The 18,967-nt window shown below is 33.3% G+C and overlaps 1 protein-coding gene across 2 annotated transcripts in view; it reads left to right on the top strand.

Moving 5' to 3' along the window:
- stan (Protocadherin-like wing polarity protein stan) overlaps positions 1 to 18,967 on the top strand; it is a 602,571-nt gene that overhangs the window by 558,587 nt on the left and 25,017 nt on the right. For both annotated transcript variants that reach the window (XM_085824086.1, XM_085824085.1), the window contains 5 exons: positions 4,182 to 4,248; positions 8,210 to 8,276; positions 10,939 to 11,018; positions 12,026 to 12,194; positions 17,311 to 17,406. In XM_085824086.1, the coding sequence (XP_085680212.1) occupies positions 4,182 to 4,248; positions 8,210 to 8,276; positions 10,939 to 11,018; positions 12,026 to 12,194; positions 17,311 to 17,406 (479 nt within the window). The remainder of the gene's footprint in view (positions 1 to 4,181; positions 4,249 to 8,209; positions 8,277 to 10,938; positions 11,019 to 12,025; positions 12,195 to 17,310; positions 17,407 to 18,967) is intronic.

Here is an 18,967-nt window from a genome sequence, read left to right as displayed (position 1 = left end):
AAATATCTCTTTTTGATTTCGAGAAAGTACTGGAAAATTCTAGCGCGTGATTTTAAAATCTTATAAAAGGAGGAAAACATCTCAGTTTGTAGTAGTAGATGCTTAGTTTGTTGTTGTTTAGAAAACTGCTCTTGTTGATTGTAGCAAATTCGCGGATTAGCGTTCTTTAGCTGTTTTGAATTACGTTCTATTGGACATTTGAGTAGTTAAAAGATAACTACTGTGAGATATTGTAATACTGCATGATAATTTGAGAAAATTTAAGCATTTTTGTTGTGATAATAAAAAATTTTTGTTCATTTTTCATCGGACTTGTGCATTCATTTCATAACGAACCCGTACGCACGCAACAATTTTTGGTGGCAGCGGTGGGATTTGAATGCCAATAACAAGAGCGATGGAAGAGCAATTAAGGCAGTTAATATCAGCCTTTGCCTCATTTAAAGAAGAAATGAAATTGGGCCAGGAATCCGTTAAGGACGAAATGAAAGCCGTTCAAGCTGGTCAAGAAAAGATTGAAGCATGTCAAGAAGAAATGAAAAGAGAAATTACCTGCATAATAGAAAATAAATTTGAAGCTATGGAAGGCAGAATTGACACAGTTGAAAATAAAGTTGGACAAATTGAAGAAAAAGTTTCTTTCGTAAAAGATCAAATTGAAGAAAGAGTTTCTTCGGTGAAAGAAGAAATAGAAAAAAAAGTTTCTTCTGTAAAAGAACATATAGAAGGGAGAGTTTCGGCTGTGGAGGAACAACTTGAAGGAAGAGTTTGTGCCGTCCAACACCAAGTCGAACAACAAATTGATGAGAGAGTTTCTGCAGTTGCCAAAGAAATGGAAACTTTAAAGAAATTTGTAGCGACGGCAGGAAGCAAGAATGATGATTTTAAATTCTTACCGATGCCTGCTCGTCCATTTCTGAAGCTATGCACATATGATGGGAAGACATCCTGGCAAGTGTACAAGACCCAGTTTTCTATCGTTGCGGATGCGAATGGATGGGATTCCCAAGCTAAGGCCTGTCATCTCGCCGCTTCTTTAAGAGCCGACGCAGCGGATATCCTTCAGATTCTTCCCGAAAACAAAAGGTTAGATTTCGAAGCCTGTCTGGCGCCTTGGAGCTGCGCTTTGGTGAGAAATGTTTAAAAGACTACAGCAGGCTTCAATTAAAATCCCATCAACAGAAGCCCACCGAATCACTTCAGGAGCTCGCCACGGATGTTGAAAGGCTGTCACATCACGCCTTTTTGGAGTGCCCGACAGAAACAAGGGAAATCCTGTCCCTGCAATATTTCATCGATGGGATCCGGGATCCCGAAATACAGAAGGCCCTACGAATGGCAGATGTAAAGGATGTAAAAAGCGCTCTGTTGTACGCCGTGAAATTGGAGGCAGCCCAGCAGGCAACTCTTAGAGATCGCTACCCAGTCAGAGCTGTGCGAGTCCACGACCCAGGGGACCAATTGATGGCTCGTTTAGATGATTTATCCAGACATGTCGATGCTTTGATACAGAGTAGCAGTGAGAACAAAGTGGCTGTAAGATGTTGGAGATGTGGTTCTGAAGGTCACCTACGACGGCATTGCAGAACACCCCAGGGCATGGATAATAAAACGGATGAGTTGACAAGACCAGTGAATGCTTTAAGACGGAATAGTGGTGAAACGAAACCGACTCTAAAGTGCTGGACTTGCGGTGTTGAAGGCCACCTACGAAGGAACTGCAGAACTCCTCAGAGCACGGAAAATAAGGCATACGATTTAAGCAGACAATTAAATGCCACGGGAAGGAAAAGGACTGACAAGAAACCAAAGTGCTGGAACTGTGGAGCTGAAGGCCACGTACGAAAGAATTGCAGAACACCCCAGGGTACGAAAATTAAGACAATTTCTGAGCAACGACGCAGGAAACAAATTAATGACCATATCAAGGAACGGAGGTTGCCAGATAATGAAAAACCTTGTTTTAAAGCGCTTAAAATTTATACAATGAGTGGCAACAGTAACGGAATGTCCATTAATGGGAATATCGATGGAGTTCCTTGCGATATGATTGATCATTGACACAGGAGCTAATGTTACCATCATTAGGAAAGATTTAGCTGAACAGTTTAAAGATAAACTTATTTGGACGCCATCCTGTGTTACCCTTCAGACTGCGTCTGGTGATAAGATCGACATAACTGGGAAGTTAAACGTAAACATCACGTTTGGAAGTGCCGCCTACCATCACACGGCTTATGTGGCGGATATCACAGATCCATGCATACTCGGATTGGACTTTTTAAGGAAATACAATTTTTCCTTAGATTTCAAAAACAATAAGCTGCTTTCAGCATCTGATGGCATGACTATCCATCCTCAAAAGGGATCCTCGCCTGGAAATGTCGATGCCTTGTCCGAAAGATCGACCTCGGGAAGCTGCCGAAATCATACCAGGGTCGAAAAGAAACTCAAGACTACCAGCTATTCTCCATCCCAGAAGCTCTTCGGCCGAGACCTTCGTCTGCCTTGTGACCGCCTGTTTAGTCGCCCTACGGATGCGCCTTCATCGCCTGAGGAACACATCCAAGATGCTTAGGCCCGGTTTGAGGGGATGCACCGTTCTGCACGAAAGCGAGTCAACTTGGCGACGGAGAAAATGAAGACCAGATGCGACACAAGAGCTACTAGACAGAGATCCAACAAAGGAGACAAGGTGTGGTTGTGGAACCCTATTCAACGAAAAGGACTGAGTCCTAAATTACAGTCACCTTCGGATGGTCCATATACAGTGCTGAACACGAATGACGTCGTGGTTCGGATCCGTTAGTCTTCGAACTCTTACGACAGGTTAGCTTATTACTATGGCCATAGTACATAATGTAAATAATTGTAAATAGTATAAGACCATGGTCCATTTTGTTTTTAAATGCGTCTTTGATTTGATTTGTATTTAGTATTTGATTTGCATTTAGTATTTGATTTGAATTTGATAGCATTTTATTTGTTTTATGTATTGCATTTATTGTTCATGTTGTTTATTATTGTAATGTAATGCTTATTAATGCATTTATGCCACAGTTGTAAATTTAGCTTCCTGTCTAGGGATTGTACTGCCCGGGACGTGCAGTCCTTGGGAAGGGGGCAGTGTTACGAATTTGGTATTTAAAAAGCTAATATTAGTTCAATTATAAATTAATTGGTTTTATTTCTCGCGCAGTGCAGCGCATGACGAACATTAAAAGAAAGCTAAGCCGGAAAATTGAAAGTACAAGAGCGCGTGCATTAAATAAATAAATATCTCTTTTTGATTTCGAGAAAGTACTGGAAAATTTTAGCGCGTGATTTTAAAATCTTATAAAAGGAGGAAAACATCTCAGTTTGTAGTAGTAGATGCTTAGTTTGTTGTTGTTTAGAAAACTGCTCTTGTTGATTGTAGCGAATTCGCGGATTAGCGTTCTTTAGCTGTTTTGAATTACGTTCTATTGGACATTTGAGTAGTTAAAAGATAACTACTGTGAGATATTGTAATACTGCATGATAATTTGAGAAAATTTAAGCATTTTTGTTGTGATAATAAAAAATTTTTGTTCATTTTTCATCGGACTTGTGCATTCATTTCATAACAAACCCGTACGCACGCAACAATAGATATATACAAATTCTGCTGAATTAAAAGTCTGAAGGTGTGGCAAAATAAGTAATATTTTTCAAAGTTCAGCTCTAAACAAGAAGATAGCATTAGTATTCAACTGGCACCACCATTGCAAAGCTTTTTGTGCTTTACATCATATTCTTTTTCCCCCCAATATAAAGTCCTCCCAAATCAAGCAGATTTTTCTAATTCTGTACCTTTTCTGGAATTGTCATAGAAACTGAAGTCTACCATATAGCTAAAGTCTTGGCATCAGGCAGTGAGACATATTGTATATAATGTGAATAATTCATTTATTATAAGGGGGAAATATGCTCATAATATATTCTAAAATCTGAAATATTATCCAAGAGTTTATTTATCATTGAATTAAATTATTCATTCGCATTACCTTTCTATGGACTCTGCAGCTATCCTAGCTGCAAAGCTAGCATGGAATTTCTTTTTGGGGGAGAAGCTTATCATCTGTGTACATCACATCACTTTGTGTAAAGTGTAAATGAATAACATCTTAACTTGATTAATATAATCTGATATTACTTTTCAGGTGCTCCAGCGATTGTTGTAGGTCTCTCAGTTGGTGTTAGAGCAGACCAATATGGGAATTATTTTTTGTGAGCATCCTTTTTCTTTTCTTTGATTATTGTTATTACAATGCTGTTTAAATTTTTTATTTCCTTTTGTAAACCCATGTATTGAAATTATGCAGCTCGAGCCCCTTTTTATAATTTAAATATTCAAAGTTATATAAGGAACTCAATGTTGGTTTCTTTATTTATTTCTGATTAATAAAGTAAAATAACATTTTAAAAAATATATTTATATAATCTATTATTATTAATATTTATCCTAATATATTCATATTAGGACAAATATTACTATTTGACAGCTTTAAAATACTATAATCTACAGTGATGTTTCTTTTCATTTAAATCCTCTAACATGAACTAGATTTAATTTAACGTTTTGAGATAGCTTCATGTGTTCAAAAACTAAGCCAGTGATTGACAGAATATTGTATAACTTTGTGAATCTGTCTTGCATTTGATTCCTGGTCAGATGCTGTCACATAAGTTGCAATCACGAACTGCCTGAATTCTAAATCATATACAGTAGTACCATTGTATGCATCATTCTAGATCAATGGATGTATACCAAACTTTTCTAAGAAGAAATAAGGGGAAAATAATTAATCTATTCTTATAAAGGTATCTTATTGTTGTTATTATAACTCTGTTTAATACTAAAATATAAATTCAGGGGTGAAATATGTGCTGTACATAAATGAAACGCTACAGATGATACTGCACATAAATGTTTTTCTGCTTTCAAGATTTAAAGCAATTTTTCAATGTGCTCCAACATCTCTAATCTTTGTTTGGTAATCGATTTCACCCCCTTTGTAAATTTAGCCAATTAAATAATGTCTTTTTTTATCATCATAAGCAGCATCATACTTAGAATATGGTGTGCAATAGCTGAGTCCCTGATATGCAAGCCATTTTCATATTTTTCAGCAATCTCTTTTTTCACCTCCACAGTAATCCTAGCCATTTTCTTTGTTGTCTGACTCTTCTCAGTAACTTGCTCAAAATTTATTGTTAATAAACTTTAAGTTACTCAAAAATTAGGAAAAAAAATAGTTCACCAGAAAATTCAGAATTACAGTGTACATTGTTTATTGAATAGTAGCAACAGGCATGTTGATGCTCATGGGCAGTCATGCATTGTTTTGAAAGGAGTAAACAGGTGTAGTGCACACAGTCATGACCTGAGTCATATTCCATGCAAGTATCATATATCAAACAAAACTTTTGCTTTGAACAGGACATATTTCAAAGTATCTGCATACTGAATTACCATTGTAATTTTTTTTTTTAAATAGTAAACATATTCTATGTCTTATAATCAGGTGAGCCCAAAAGTTCAGGTGAAGTGGAATTCCACTTGTTAAATTTGCCACTATTCCTGGCAACTAGTTTAATACCCTGCCCAAATAGCAGTTTCATGGCAGTATAAACAGTATGTAATATTGCAGTATAATTAGATTCCTTTAGAGCAGAGTTTCTTAAACTGTGGGTCATGACCCCCATGGAAGTCACAGGACCTGCAGCAGGGGGTCGCCAAAAATTTTAGCAGTTTTGATATTTCTTTAACTTATTATATTATAATAATTTTACAGTTACCAAATATTTTTACACAATGTATCTGAAAATAGATAAAGATAAGACAATACAGACAAAGAAAAAATTAAAACATTTTGACGTATTCTTTTTATAATATAAACGTTCATTTTACTTGCTTTGCACGTGATGCTGTCATTTTGTCTGTTACTTATTTAAATTTTTAATATTGTTCTATGTCTTAAAAATTTCCTGGGGGTTGTGAAAAAAATCTCAGTGATAAAAAAAGGGGCACAACTGAAAAAAGTTTAAAAAGTCATACTTTAGAGAGTCACCCATAAGAATTTTCAAATGTTTTCCACTAGAATTAAAATACAGTACAAAGTCTTTAATCCGGACATCCATAATCCGGAATGATCGATAATCCGGACCTCAAAGCTACAAACTTTCTGCGCATGCGTAATGCGTTTACGCATGTGCATAATACCTTTATGTATGCGCGTTTAACGTATAATGAATGGTATAAACTAGGCTAAAATTATATAATTCAGTTAATGTTGCAGATTGTGTTGTTCCTTAATCTTCTAATTGGATCCGGCTTATTATTTTTTGCAGACTGTTACACCAATTTTATAAAAAGTAAGCTTCAACTTTCGATTATGTCAAAAAGCATTTCCGATTCTGGAGCTGCCAAAGGATCTACAAAGCGAAAGCATGTTTCGATGTACCGCTTCCGATAGCGAAGAAAGTGACAGAGAGGTTATTGAAAATGAAAAAATTTCCATTGACAAGTTACTCGGTATTCTCGACACAGCAATTACAGGATTTGAACAATGGAACTGAACAAAAAATTATGTCTGTTTATAGAATTAAAGAGAAAGTATTAGCACAAAAAATGAAGCAACTTAAACAACTTACATTGAAAGAAATGTTTAATAAAGTAAACAAATAAATATTAAGCTTTTTTTTTTTTTTTTTTTTTTTTTTTTGTAAATTTTGATATTTTTTAGATCATAATTGCTTTTTATTTCATAAATTACGGTTTAATATTTTTAATTTTATAATTTCTGCATGCCATCTTACCAGATTTATATTGATGATCTATAATTCGAAAAAAACCCTAATACGGAATCGCCGAAGTCCGGATTAAAGACTTTGTACTGTATTTACATCAAATATTCATAAAAATTCCTATAGAAAGCTAAAAATAGTAATCCGATTAGGTTCATAATAAAAGTTCTTTTGTATTTTAAAGTATTTTAATAGATTCACTTGGATTTAGCATGTTGCTTCATTACAGGATGTTTTATTTTATGATTACGATATTTGCAGTATGTTTTATTTATTAATGACTTTAAAAATAATATTGCTTTTGGTATGCAGATTTGTTTATATTTTTGTGTGTATACATTCTTAGGTATTTTTTATTATGTGCTTATTTATTTTGCATGATGACTAACCAAGCTTTTTCTATGTTAGACTCTTTAACAAGTGTAAAAAAGAATTTTGAAGTGAATTATTTAGTCATTATCATACAAAGTCAAAATTAATATTCTGCAGAGATTGTAAGGATTTATTTTAATCCATAAATTTTTTTCTTTAGATCTACTAAGAATCCTCTCAGAAAATAAATTTTATGGAAAATAATTGAAATTCTTTATTAAAAAATCTGATGTGGACACCACATGACTCTCATGTGCAGCCTGCTAAATTATATGCATTTTTGCCCTACTTCATTTAAACTTACTCCCTTGAATATTCTAACTTATACTGATCAGTTATTAACTATAGCTGAGCAGTATAAGTTGACTATAACTTAACTGATGCCTCAAAGTAAGGTGCAAATTACATCAAAAATTGAAAATTTTGAATTTAAATATCCAGGTCAATTTTTTTCGTACGGGAGTCAAACATCTGGTACTTTTATTTTTTTGTGGTGAGTATAAAACTTTCTCTAATATAAATATAGGAACTTGCAGCTTGCATTCAGTGTTAGATTTCATTATTTGTCCAAAACTAATTTTTCTTTAAATTTGACATTGCCAAAACCTGAATATTTTTATCATTTAAAACACTTTTGTACGACCAACAGTTGCAAAAATAAAAGCTGGGTAAGTGCGTATATAGTGCCGAGTGTAATGAAAAGGGGAGGTGTTAATTAAATTTAATGTAATTACTAGAAGTTATAGTAGTTCCATATACAAATTTCAGTCCGTATATGCATCACACAAAAATAGTCAAAATAGGTATTTCCTTTGAAATATGATGCCCAAAATTTTTCATGATTACAGTACTTCCTTTACTTCTCACAAGGAAGCAAAAATGTCCATTCAAATTTTTACATGATTGATATGCTTTATTTGTATATGTTCAAAGCATGTCAGGAAATTCAGTTTGTGTTATTAAATTTAAGCATAAAAGAATATTAAAACAACTTTTTTTTCTTCTGCAGTTGCTGGCTTTCTATTTATGAAAGTGTCGTATGGAGTCTTGTGGGACCTATCTGCTTTGTAGTTTTGGTAAGTAATTATAATGAATTGATGCAGTAAAGCCATTCAAGATTTCATGTTCGAACAACCATTTCTAGCTGTAGTTGGGTGATTTATATTATGTGCAGCATAAAGGAGTTTTCCAGAATAATTAAATAATATTTTAGACAATTCTAAAGTATACACTATGTATAAAGTATTTGTAGGTTTGTAGCACTGCAAATAGAATCTTTCAAAATGTTCTCATAAATAACTCTATAAGTGGAGTTACAGTCAACAAACTTTGATCAGTAGGAAATGAAATTAATTGTTCTCCGCAATATTTTGATATCTTTGACATAGTTTTCATTAGGGCTCCAATACTCACATTTCTTGTGTTTCTGAGCAAAAAAACAGTGTTATGCGAAATTATATGATTACTTTGGTTCTGCTCAAATCAGAAACTCTACCTAAACACCTGGACATTAATCAAGATTGGCATTGTCTGGGTGTTTAATGTGTGATCAAAAGTGTTTCATACTGAGTTAGTTGAAACATCATGAAAACAATTTTGACAATTTTTCCGTATAATGATGTAAAAAAGAAATTTTTGATATTTTATTTTAGTTCAAGAAATATTATGTGATTTTTTTTAAAAGGAAAATATTTTTATTTCTTTAAAACTAGATCATTAAACACACTTTTGTCAGCAAAATTAAATAATAAAATTACTTTTCATTTGCCTAAACATATGATCCATTTATTTTTTGACTAAAATGAAAAGTAGTATAACTAATATTTATTGGCATAGATCCAAAATTTTAACAAGTAAACAATAAGCACATAAGCAGCAAGTAAATGCTTTTCCATTAATGTTTTGGTATGGATATTTATCAAATATTACACTCTGATCCTTATTTATGCATATTCATCTAACTTAATTGAACAGCTTCTTAAAATTATATATGTTTTTTATTTAATTTAAATTAATAAAAGAATTTAAAATGAGCAAATAAATTAACAAAATGCTTAGTTATTTTCTGAGCTTAGAAAGAACAGTGAATGAGCCATATATTTTAAGGTTCAGATAATTGGGCCCACCAGCGGCCGAGCGTTAAAGACGCTGAACACTGGTAGTTCGGTCTGAGGTTCGAATCCCACGAACGGGCTGGCTGCATGGCCGTTTTCGTGGTTTTCCCCATGTGTAACGTGTATACGAGCCAGTTTCGCTTAGAAAGTCCTCCACGAAGGCATCCCTCCCTTTAGGCAGATAGCCCTCGTGTGCTTTGCCATAGTTGAATAATCCTAATCCCAGATAATTGGAAGTTCTGATATATTTTTATTGCAAGGTCTCCATAATTTTTTTTCATTCAGTCAATCCACCAAAGGAGGTGATATAAAATGAGAAATAATATGCTACCATTTGAGGTAAATTTAAATATGGCTTAAATTCGTCCATTAGGTGAATTCAAATATCTAATTTGAAGGTCAAAATAAGCTAGTGATAGTCAAGGGCAGAAACACATACAGTTTTTAAGACATATGTCTTTTAATAAGATATATGTTTTTTAATAAAAGTAATAAAAAATAAATTTTTTAATCAAAGTAGTATGGAATCTGATACATAATAACTGTTAAAGCATTTTCATTTGAATTCATATAATCAGTAATTGTAATGAAAAACCTGTGATGTACATTGACAATTTTTTTTTAATATAAAAATATTACCCACATTAAAAAATTGAAATAAATAAGATTTTACTAAACTCAGCAATGAAGACTCAAAACATTTTAGAAATGCTGATCATATTTAAATGCGTGAATAACGCGTATTGCTACAAAAACACACATTGCTACCAAAACTGGAGACAAGGAGAAAAATATTTATTAAATAGTAGAAAGATTGTTTCAATGCAAAATTATTCAAGTGAGTAATATTTTAAACCATATGTAGGTATTCTTCATTTATTGTTACTTTAGAAGCTAAAGTACTTTCAAAAATTTCATATCATTGGTATGACAGCATACTATCTCTCCAACTCTTCCATTAATACACTATATTGATGTAGTCAGTAGAATGAGACAGCTAAGTAATGTACATTATATATACAGAAGTGAAATAAAATGAGCTAAAACTTGCCTTTAAATTCATAATAAGAGCTGTTCATTTAATTCCCAGACTGAATTTTATTAAAATAATAGACATGATTTAATAGTTTAATCTTTGCTATTTATGTCAAAGTCCTCTACTGTTGCTATATGCTTAGCCCAGCATTGGCACCTGCGCAGCACTTTATTGAATTCATTTAACGTTTTTAATCCTATCCTGGAAACCGTTCTCTTTTAAAATAACTTCCTAGGAAACATGAAAGAGATGGAGCAAGTACAAGAAGAACTAGTGTTTCTTGCCCAAGAATCTTCAAGCCTCTATCAGTTGTGTGTATTAGAAATTATTAGTATTTTAATTTATTTCGATTAAATAGACTATTAAAAGATTTTTAATTAAGATTTAAATCCTTAGGAAATGTACTTATATTTCCTAAGGATCATATTATCAAGTATTTATCATTATCTTTTAAAACTGTAAGGTAAGAAGAGTACTATAGTTACTTATCTTATTAGCATAATTAATTAATTGAGGGAATATTAAATGTCATTTTAATTCCAGTGCAATCTTCTAATGATATACTGCTGAATACTTTCATTCTTTTAGTTAAATCTTGGTGTTTTCGCTATGGCAATAAGAGCAAGTGTGCAGATTAAAGATACTGTTATGGATTTTGGAAATTTAAGGTTTGTTTTTATTTTAATAAAGTATAATATGTGTTTTAATGTTGTTAATCTAAAAATGCATCTTTATTTCTTAAAAAGTCATTTTTTTTATATAAGGGTCATTTTTATATATATATATATATATTTTTATATAATATTTAATTTTATGTAAGGGTTTAAACCCTTACCTTACCTTACCTTCTGAATTTCTTAAACTTTAAGTTGTGCATCCTTCTGCTGCATTTCAATTCAACAAGACCCCCTTTTCTGCAAGCCATTAAAATTGCTTCACTGTGAAGGCACTACACATTGCAACAAATATCAGATTTGTTTAAAGGTGCTACATGTTCAGATCTGCAAATTATCAACATTCTAGCACATGCACACAAAGCAGATATGAGTAATGCTCTGTGCAATTGGGAAAACTGCATAGCGGGTTCCTCATATAGAAATCACATTTGTTGTTTGTATAAAGGTCACATTATGCCTCTTATAACTAGGAGAAACTCATAGCAACACATGTTGGAATTCAGCCGGAGAAGGAGCGTGACCAGTTACAGATCAATTTAATTTAAAAAATAAATTAAATATCATATATTTTAAGATAAAATAACATGTCAAACAAATATTAGGTTAGAAATCAAGCAACAAAAGTCAGTGTTATATTTGCAAATTTTCTGTGAAAATCTTACATTTTGCCAAATAGCAACACTCTGAGAACTAGTTATAGCCTTCATGCAAGAAAAACTAAAAACGTCCATGTTTTGCATAGTTTGAACATCTGCCAAGTTGATATATGCTTGTGGATACATCATGTTGTGGTAACATAACATAATGCATTTATCCAAAAATTTTGAAGTCATCTTAAAGGTGTTTCTAATTTTTTTTCATAAAGATATGTTAGTGAAATGTAAGATAATTTTCACTTCATTTTTACCAGATATGTAACTCATGTTTTTTCTTGTTATAAAAGTTTTTGGTTTATATTTTAAAAGACATATAATTTATTTTCATATGCATATTTTCAGGACAGTGTTGTGGCTTGGAATAATTCTACTGCCATTGTTGGGTGCAACTTGGGTCTTGGCTATTTTATCTGTCAATGAATCTTTGGAAGTTTTGCATTATATTTTTTCAATTTTCTCGTGTATAACGGGCATATACATTTTTGTTGGATATTGCATCATTAATAAAAAGGTAAGTACAATGATGTATTTAGCTAATTATCATAAAAGTGTTAATTTTGTGTATTACAATAGAATTTTAATGATGTTTATTAATGAGACTATAGCGTACTCGAATATTAAAAAATTCTCAAGCTAGAAAATCAAGAATTTGATTCAAATCCCCCCCTTTTCTGCTGGATTAAATGTTTATTTATTAAAACATAAATGAAGAAGATGCTCTGAGTAAATCTAGAGAGAAGATGCTCTGTCAGAAAAAATAAGAATGCATGGACAAATGTATTTAACCTTGAGTAAATGGCTATCGTGTTAATTTTGCGAGAAATTGCCAAATGTCACCAAACTTGGCGGCATTTATTCTGGTCCCTGTATCACCATAATAGGTACTGTAATTGAATAACTGTAGTCGGTTTAATTTGAAACTATAACCATACACGGCTCTCATATACCTTCCAATAAATTTTAGAAGTACTAGACATTTCTCAGTGGCCGAGTGAAAACTGTATAAGGCCAGAGAGATCATCTGCTGTCAGTTGTTGTGAGTTGTTAGTTCAGAGTGATATTGGAGTATTGAGATATCAGTGAAAGCTTTGTCTTTTAGAAGCGCTTTGCATTACTTTGTGTTTAATGCTGTTAGCAGTTTAAAGAGTAACTACTGTTTGTACTCGGTTATACTATGCACAATTGTACGATTATTTATGGGAAACTTCCAGAACTCTGAAGTGTTTCTTTTAATAATATAAATTTTATCAACCTGTCATTTAAACTATGTGCATTCAATCTATTACAAACCCCTACACACGCAACAATTTTTGTGTCAGAAGTGATACTGAATACCAGTGACAAGAGTGATAGAAGAGCAAGTAAAACTGCTGGTGACTGCCTCTGCAGCATTCGAAGAAAAGGTGGAAGGAGCTGTTAACTCCAACAAAGAAGAGATGAAAACAAGACAAGTATCTGTTTAAGAAGAGATAAATGTGGGCGTAGAGGAGATGAAAGAAGCCATCAACTCTGCTAAAGAAGAAATGAAAGCTAGCCATGAATCCATTAAAGAAGAACTCAAATCTGGTCAAGAATCCACGAAAGAAGAGATAAAAGCAGGTCAAGAGGAAATGAAGAAAGATGTCCATAATAGAAAACAAATCCAAAGCTATGGAAGGCAGAATAGACACAGTTGAAGATAAATTTAGAGAACTTCAAGAAAAAGAGTATCTGGCCATGGAACAACAAATTGACTACAGAGTTTCTGCAGTTACCAAAGAAGTTGATCCTGTAAAGAATTTCATAGTGACAATAGGAAGCAATTCTGGTTTGTTTTAAATTTTCATCCACACCTTCTCATCCCTCTCTAAAGCTATCTCTATGTAATGGTAAGACCTTCTGACAAGTATATAAGACAAAATTTTCTATAGTGGTAGATGTGAATGGGTGGGATTTTTAAGCTAAGGCTTACCATCTCACTGCTTCTCTGAGAGCATACTCAGCGGATATTCTTCAAACTCTGTTCAAGAACCAGAGGTTAGGTTTTGAAGCTCTATTTGCCATGTAAGAGCTATGCTTTCACAAAAAGTGTTTAAAAGACTGTAGCAGGCTTCAGATAAAGTCTTGCCAACAGGAACCCATGGAAACACTCCAGGAGATCACCGCAAACATTGAAAGGCTGTCTCATTTTGCCTTTTTTGACTGCCCGTCAGAAACAAGGGAAATTCTGACCCTGCAGTACTTCATCAGTGGCATTGAGGTTGTGAAATACAGCAATCCCTGCGAATGGGGCATGTCAAGGATTTAAAAGAGTTTTAGTGTACCCATGAAATTCAAAAGAGTCCAGCAAATAACTCATATAGATCACCACCCCATCCTCAAGTCCAGGTACCAGTGGATCAAGTGACTGCTCACCAAGGTGATTTAACCAGACAAATCATTGCCTTGCTGTGGAAATAGGAGTGACAAGAAACCAACCCTAAAGGGCTGGAATTGTGCTCCTGAAGGCCAGGTATGAATGAACTTCAGAACACCCCAGGGCACAGAAGATAAGAGTGCTCCCAGCAAGAAGGTGGGAAACTAATTAGTGGCCATCTTGTGGGGGTCAAGGTTTGCCAGGTAGTGAGAAACCTTATTATAAAGCATTTCAGATTTCTGCAATGAGTGGCGACTGTAATGAAATCTTCATAATGGGACCTATCAGTAGAGTTCCCTGCAATATAACCACCAATAAAGAAGTCAATGTTACCATCATCCAAAAGGATTTGACTTAACAGCTGGAAAGTAAACTCATCTGAACGCTGTGCTGCATTACCATTTGAACATTGTGCTGCATTATCTGAACGTTGTGCTGCATTACCTTCAGACTGTGTCTGGGGACAAAATTGACATTGATGGAAAATTAAATGCCAAATCATCATGTTTGGAAGTGTCACCTACCATCACATGGCATATGTGGCAAATATTACAGACCCTTGCATACTTGGATTAGACTTTCCACGGAAATGTAATTTTTCCATGGACTTTAAATATAAAGAATTGCATTCTGCCTCTGAGGACATAAGCCTATATGGAGTTAATGTTCAAGGAGTTCGGTCTGTCCACCAAATCATAGCTTACGCCGATATCAAAGTACCAGCCAGAACAGAATTTTTACTTCCTGGAGCTACAGCCAAAAACAGAAATTTCTGATCCAGTGTAATGGAATATCCCAAGAACTGTAATGCCCCACAAGGAGTACTAGTGGCTTCGACACTTATCGACTTATCGAGGACTCGGTGAGAGTTGCCAGTGTCAGTGATAAAGTGAAAATCATTGGAAAGGTGAAGTGTTTGCAGCATGTACTCCTGTAGTGAAACATAATTTAATGTTTCTATATAATTATTAAGATTTCCTAAGTGGCAACATGATGTAATGTTTTAAATAGTTATTAAGATTCACTATGTGGCAACAATGATTCGAGCTAAAAACATTGTTACTTGGAGTGTTCCTTGATAAGTGATGCGTAAGCTTTATTTCATAAAAGTTTGTTATATTCTTATGTAAAAAATAAGTAACATGTTGCAAACAAGACTGGAAATTGTAAAAATAAATATACTGTATCTTTTAAGCCAAAATAAACATTTATTTCATTTATGAAATGCTCTGGCTGATCAGTTTCGATTTTGCTTATTCATCAAATCCACACTCCAGTGACCTGTGTTAAATGACCCAATAGTCTGCCAATCTCTATGTCTTCAGAGACCCTAATATCAGAGTTATTGCTCACAACTAAGTGATGAAGAGAGAAGTGCTGCTGAACATGCCATTAAGAAATTTCAAGATGTTTACTCCTGTTTATCTTCTGACATACGTCAAACAAGTTGAGACACAGCATAGAATTGACACTGGGGATCATATAGCAATAGAGCAATATCCAAGATGTCTACCATTACTAAACAGGAAGAGGTAGGAAAACTTCTAAGGAGCATGCAAGAAATCAACGTCATTGAGCCCTCAGCAAGTCCTTGGGCCTCTCTCATCATCCTGGTCAGGAGAAAACAGTTCAATTGGATTTTGTGTTGACTATGGCTGGATGAACGAGGTTAAGACAGCAACTTTTTTTCCCACAGTACTTACAGTAGTTGCTATGCATATAATATATGTATACAATACAAAGTTCATAATCCGGACTTGTCAGGACTTCGGCGATTCCGGATTATAGATCATCAATTTAAATCTGGTAAGATGGCATGCAGAAATTATACAATTAAAAATATGAAACCATAATTTATGAAATAAAGAGCAATTATAATCTAAAGAGGATCAAAATTTACAAAAAAAAAAAAAAAAAAAAAAAAAAAAAAGCTTAATATTTATTTGTTTACTTTATTAAACATTAAACATTTCTTTCAATGTAAGTTGTTTAAGTTGCTTCATTTTTTGTGCTAATACTTTCTCTTTAATTCTATAAACAGACATAATTTCTTGTTCAGTTACAAAGTTCCACTGTTCAAGTCCTGTAATTGCCATGTCGAGAATACCTACTAACTTGTCAATCGAAATGTTTTTGTTTTCAATAATTTCTCTGCCACTTTCTTTACTATTGGAAGTGTGCATGCATAAACGCTTTACGCACATGCGTAAGTTTGGGGCATTGAGATCCGGATAATGGACATCCGGATTACGGACTTTGTACTGTATATATATAGAGAGAGAGAGTGCTATTTTGATATGCATCATTAATTCATTCCAGATGCTTGGATATATACCATACAAACTCTTCCAGTAGGAAATGGAAGGAAGATAATTAATCCATTTGTTATTACTATAACACTGTTTAATGCTAAAACACAAATGCAGTGAATGAAATATTTACTAAACATAAATGAAGCACTGCACATAGTACTATCCATAAATGCTTTTTGGCTGTCCACATCAAAAGAAATTTTTTAACGTCTTGCATTATCTATGTTTGGCATTTGATTTGACCCCTTCACAATGTTAGCCAATTTAATAGTATCTTCATTTTTTACAGTCTTTGACACCATCATATTTGGCATATAGTATGCAATAGCCAAGTTCCAGTATGGATGCCATCTTCATGCTCTTCAGCAATCTCCTTTTTTGCCTTCATGATCTTCCTAATGATTTTCTTTATTGCTTCTTGTAAACTTTTAACTGTTAATGAATTTTTAAAAAAAATATGAGGGAAAACACAAAATTACATGAAAATTCAGTTATTTCGTGCATTATTTACTGAACAGTAACAACAGGAGTCCTGCTGCTCCTAGATAGTTGTAGCATTGTCTCAAAAGTAGTAAAAAGGTATAGTGCATGCAGTCATGACTCTCACACTCAAATTGCATTCCAAATGAATATCATATATTAAATGTTTTTGCATCCAAACAGGATGTATACCAAGTTACATGTATAACAATGTACCTGTGTATATAATATACATACATATATTACATACACATATACATACATTATGTACGTATACATACATATTACAGATGATACACATACATACATAAAATTTTCATTTTCTCTTCAGGTTGGAAAGGTGGAGTTATTATTTAAAAATTCTATATTAAGCTTTCATTGTGTTTAGTTACATTGCTCACTAAGATGATTTCAATTTTTCTTCTATGGTATATATGAAGGTTAGGCAACAGCTGCATCACACTTGGGCCCGTTTAAGAGGAAAGAAGGTGCCTTATGATGAGAGCCTGAGTGGCACAAGGACTACTGTAGTATCTGTGAGTAAAAATTTAATAATTTTCTATATCTTGATGCACTAAATAAATATCTTCTATATTTTTTCATTACAAGGTACTTAGCGATATATAGAGTCATCCGATATGTAATGCCATTTATCAAACAGGAGTTATTAAAACATGATCTAAAATGTTTAAAGAATTTATTTTTATGGGTGTATGAATATCAATGAGCAAAGACAGCTTTTTTCAGGTAAAATTTGGCTTACAAGTAAGAGTATCTTTTTCCGGATTATAGATCATCAATTTAAATCTGGTAAGATGGCATGCAGAAATTATACAATTAAAAATATGAAACCATAATTTATGAAATAAAGAGCAATTATGATCTAAAGAGGATCAAAATTTACAAAAAAAAAAAAAAAAAAAGCTTAATATTTATTTGTTTACTTTATTAAACATTTCTTTCAATGTAAGTTGTTTAAGTTGCTTCATTTTTTGTGCTAATACTTTCTCTTTAATTCTATAAACAGACATAATTTCTTGTTCAGTTACAAAGTTCCACTGTTCAAGTCCTGTAATTGCTGTGTCGACCGAAACTTGTCAATCGACTAACTTGTCCGACTAACAATACCGACTAACTTGTCAATCGAAATTTTTTCATTTTCAATAACCTCTCTGTCACTTTCTATCGGAAGCGTGCATGCATATTAAATGCCCATGCGTAAGTTTGTGGCTTTGTGGTCTGGATTATACATCATTCCGGATAATGGACATTCGGATTGCGGACTTTGTACTATACTAATTTGTGCTAATGAGCCATCATGAAAATGGTCGTCACAGAAAAGCTTCTCATATATGTTGCATTTAATGAGACTGAAAAAGGCTGTAGTGCAACAAATGCTGTAAAAAGTGTATGGTAAAGGTATTTTGACTATTCACAAGTGCAAACAATGGTTGTTTAAATTTTGTCAAGACAACCTTAGCTCGAAAAATGCCAGCAAATATGGATACCATATCTTTCTTAATAATGGTATCTTGATATCTACAAATGAGAGAAATTCATATGCAACTATTGAAGAATTGGGAAAAGAGGTTAATTCATCATCATCAACTGCCCACTGCCATTTGAAGGAAGTTGGAGTCATGTCTAAGCTTGACAAGTGAGTTCCATACATGCTTACTGATACCAATCAAAGAGAATGTGTGACCATCTGGCTGTGCTCATCATTCATGTGAAATCATTTTCCTTTTTTTAACCATTTGGTGACTGGTGATGAAAATAATTGGCAGTTCAAAGCTTGCAACTATTTGAAATGGTCTTTCAAGGCTTTTTTTTCCAATAATTTTACAGATTTTGTTGATAATGGCATAAAAAAACTGTTACAGTATTGAAAGAATGTTACTTGTTTAAATAGGGGAATATATAATTAATTTCTTTCTTTGTTTTTTAATTCAAAACCTATTTTAAAAAATAATAGAACTTATGCGATAAGCTGACAGAGCAGTGGTCTTCAAACTGTTAACTCAGGGAACTCACGAAACTGTTTTTACAGGAGTGAAACCCCTTTTATATTCAAAGACATAATGTTAAAAAAAAAAG

Source organism: Stegodyphus dumicola, chromosome 9 (genome assembly GCF_044657685.1).
Source record: "Stegodyphus dumicola isolate Sdum_Otavi_A_Nest chromosome 9, ASM4465768v1".
NCBI classification, from domain to species: domain Eukaryota; kingdom Metazoa; phylum Arthropoda; class Arachnida; order Araneae; family Eresidae; genus Stegodyphus; species Stegodyphus dumicola.
This window is presented reverse-complemented; position numbering and strand designations above follow the sequence as displayed.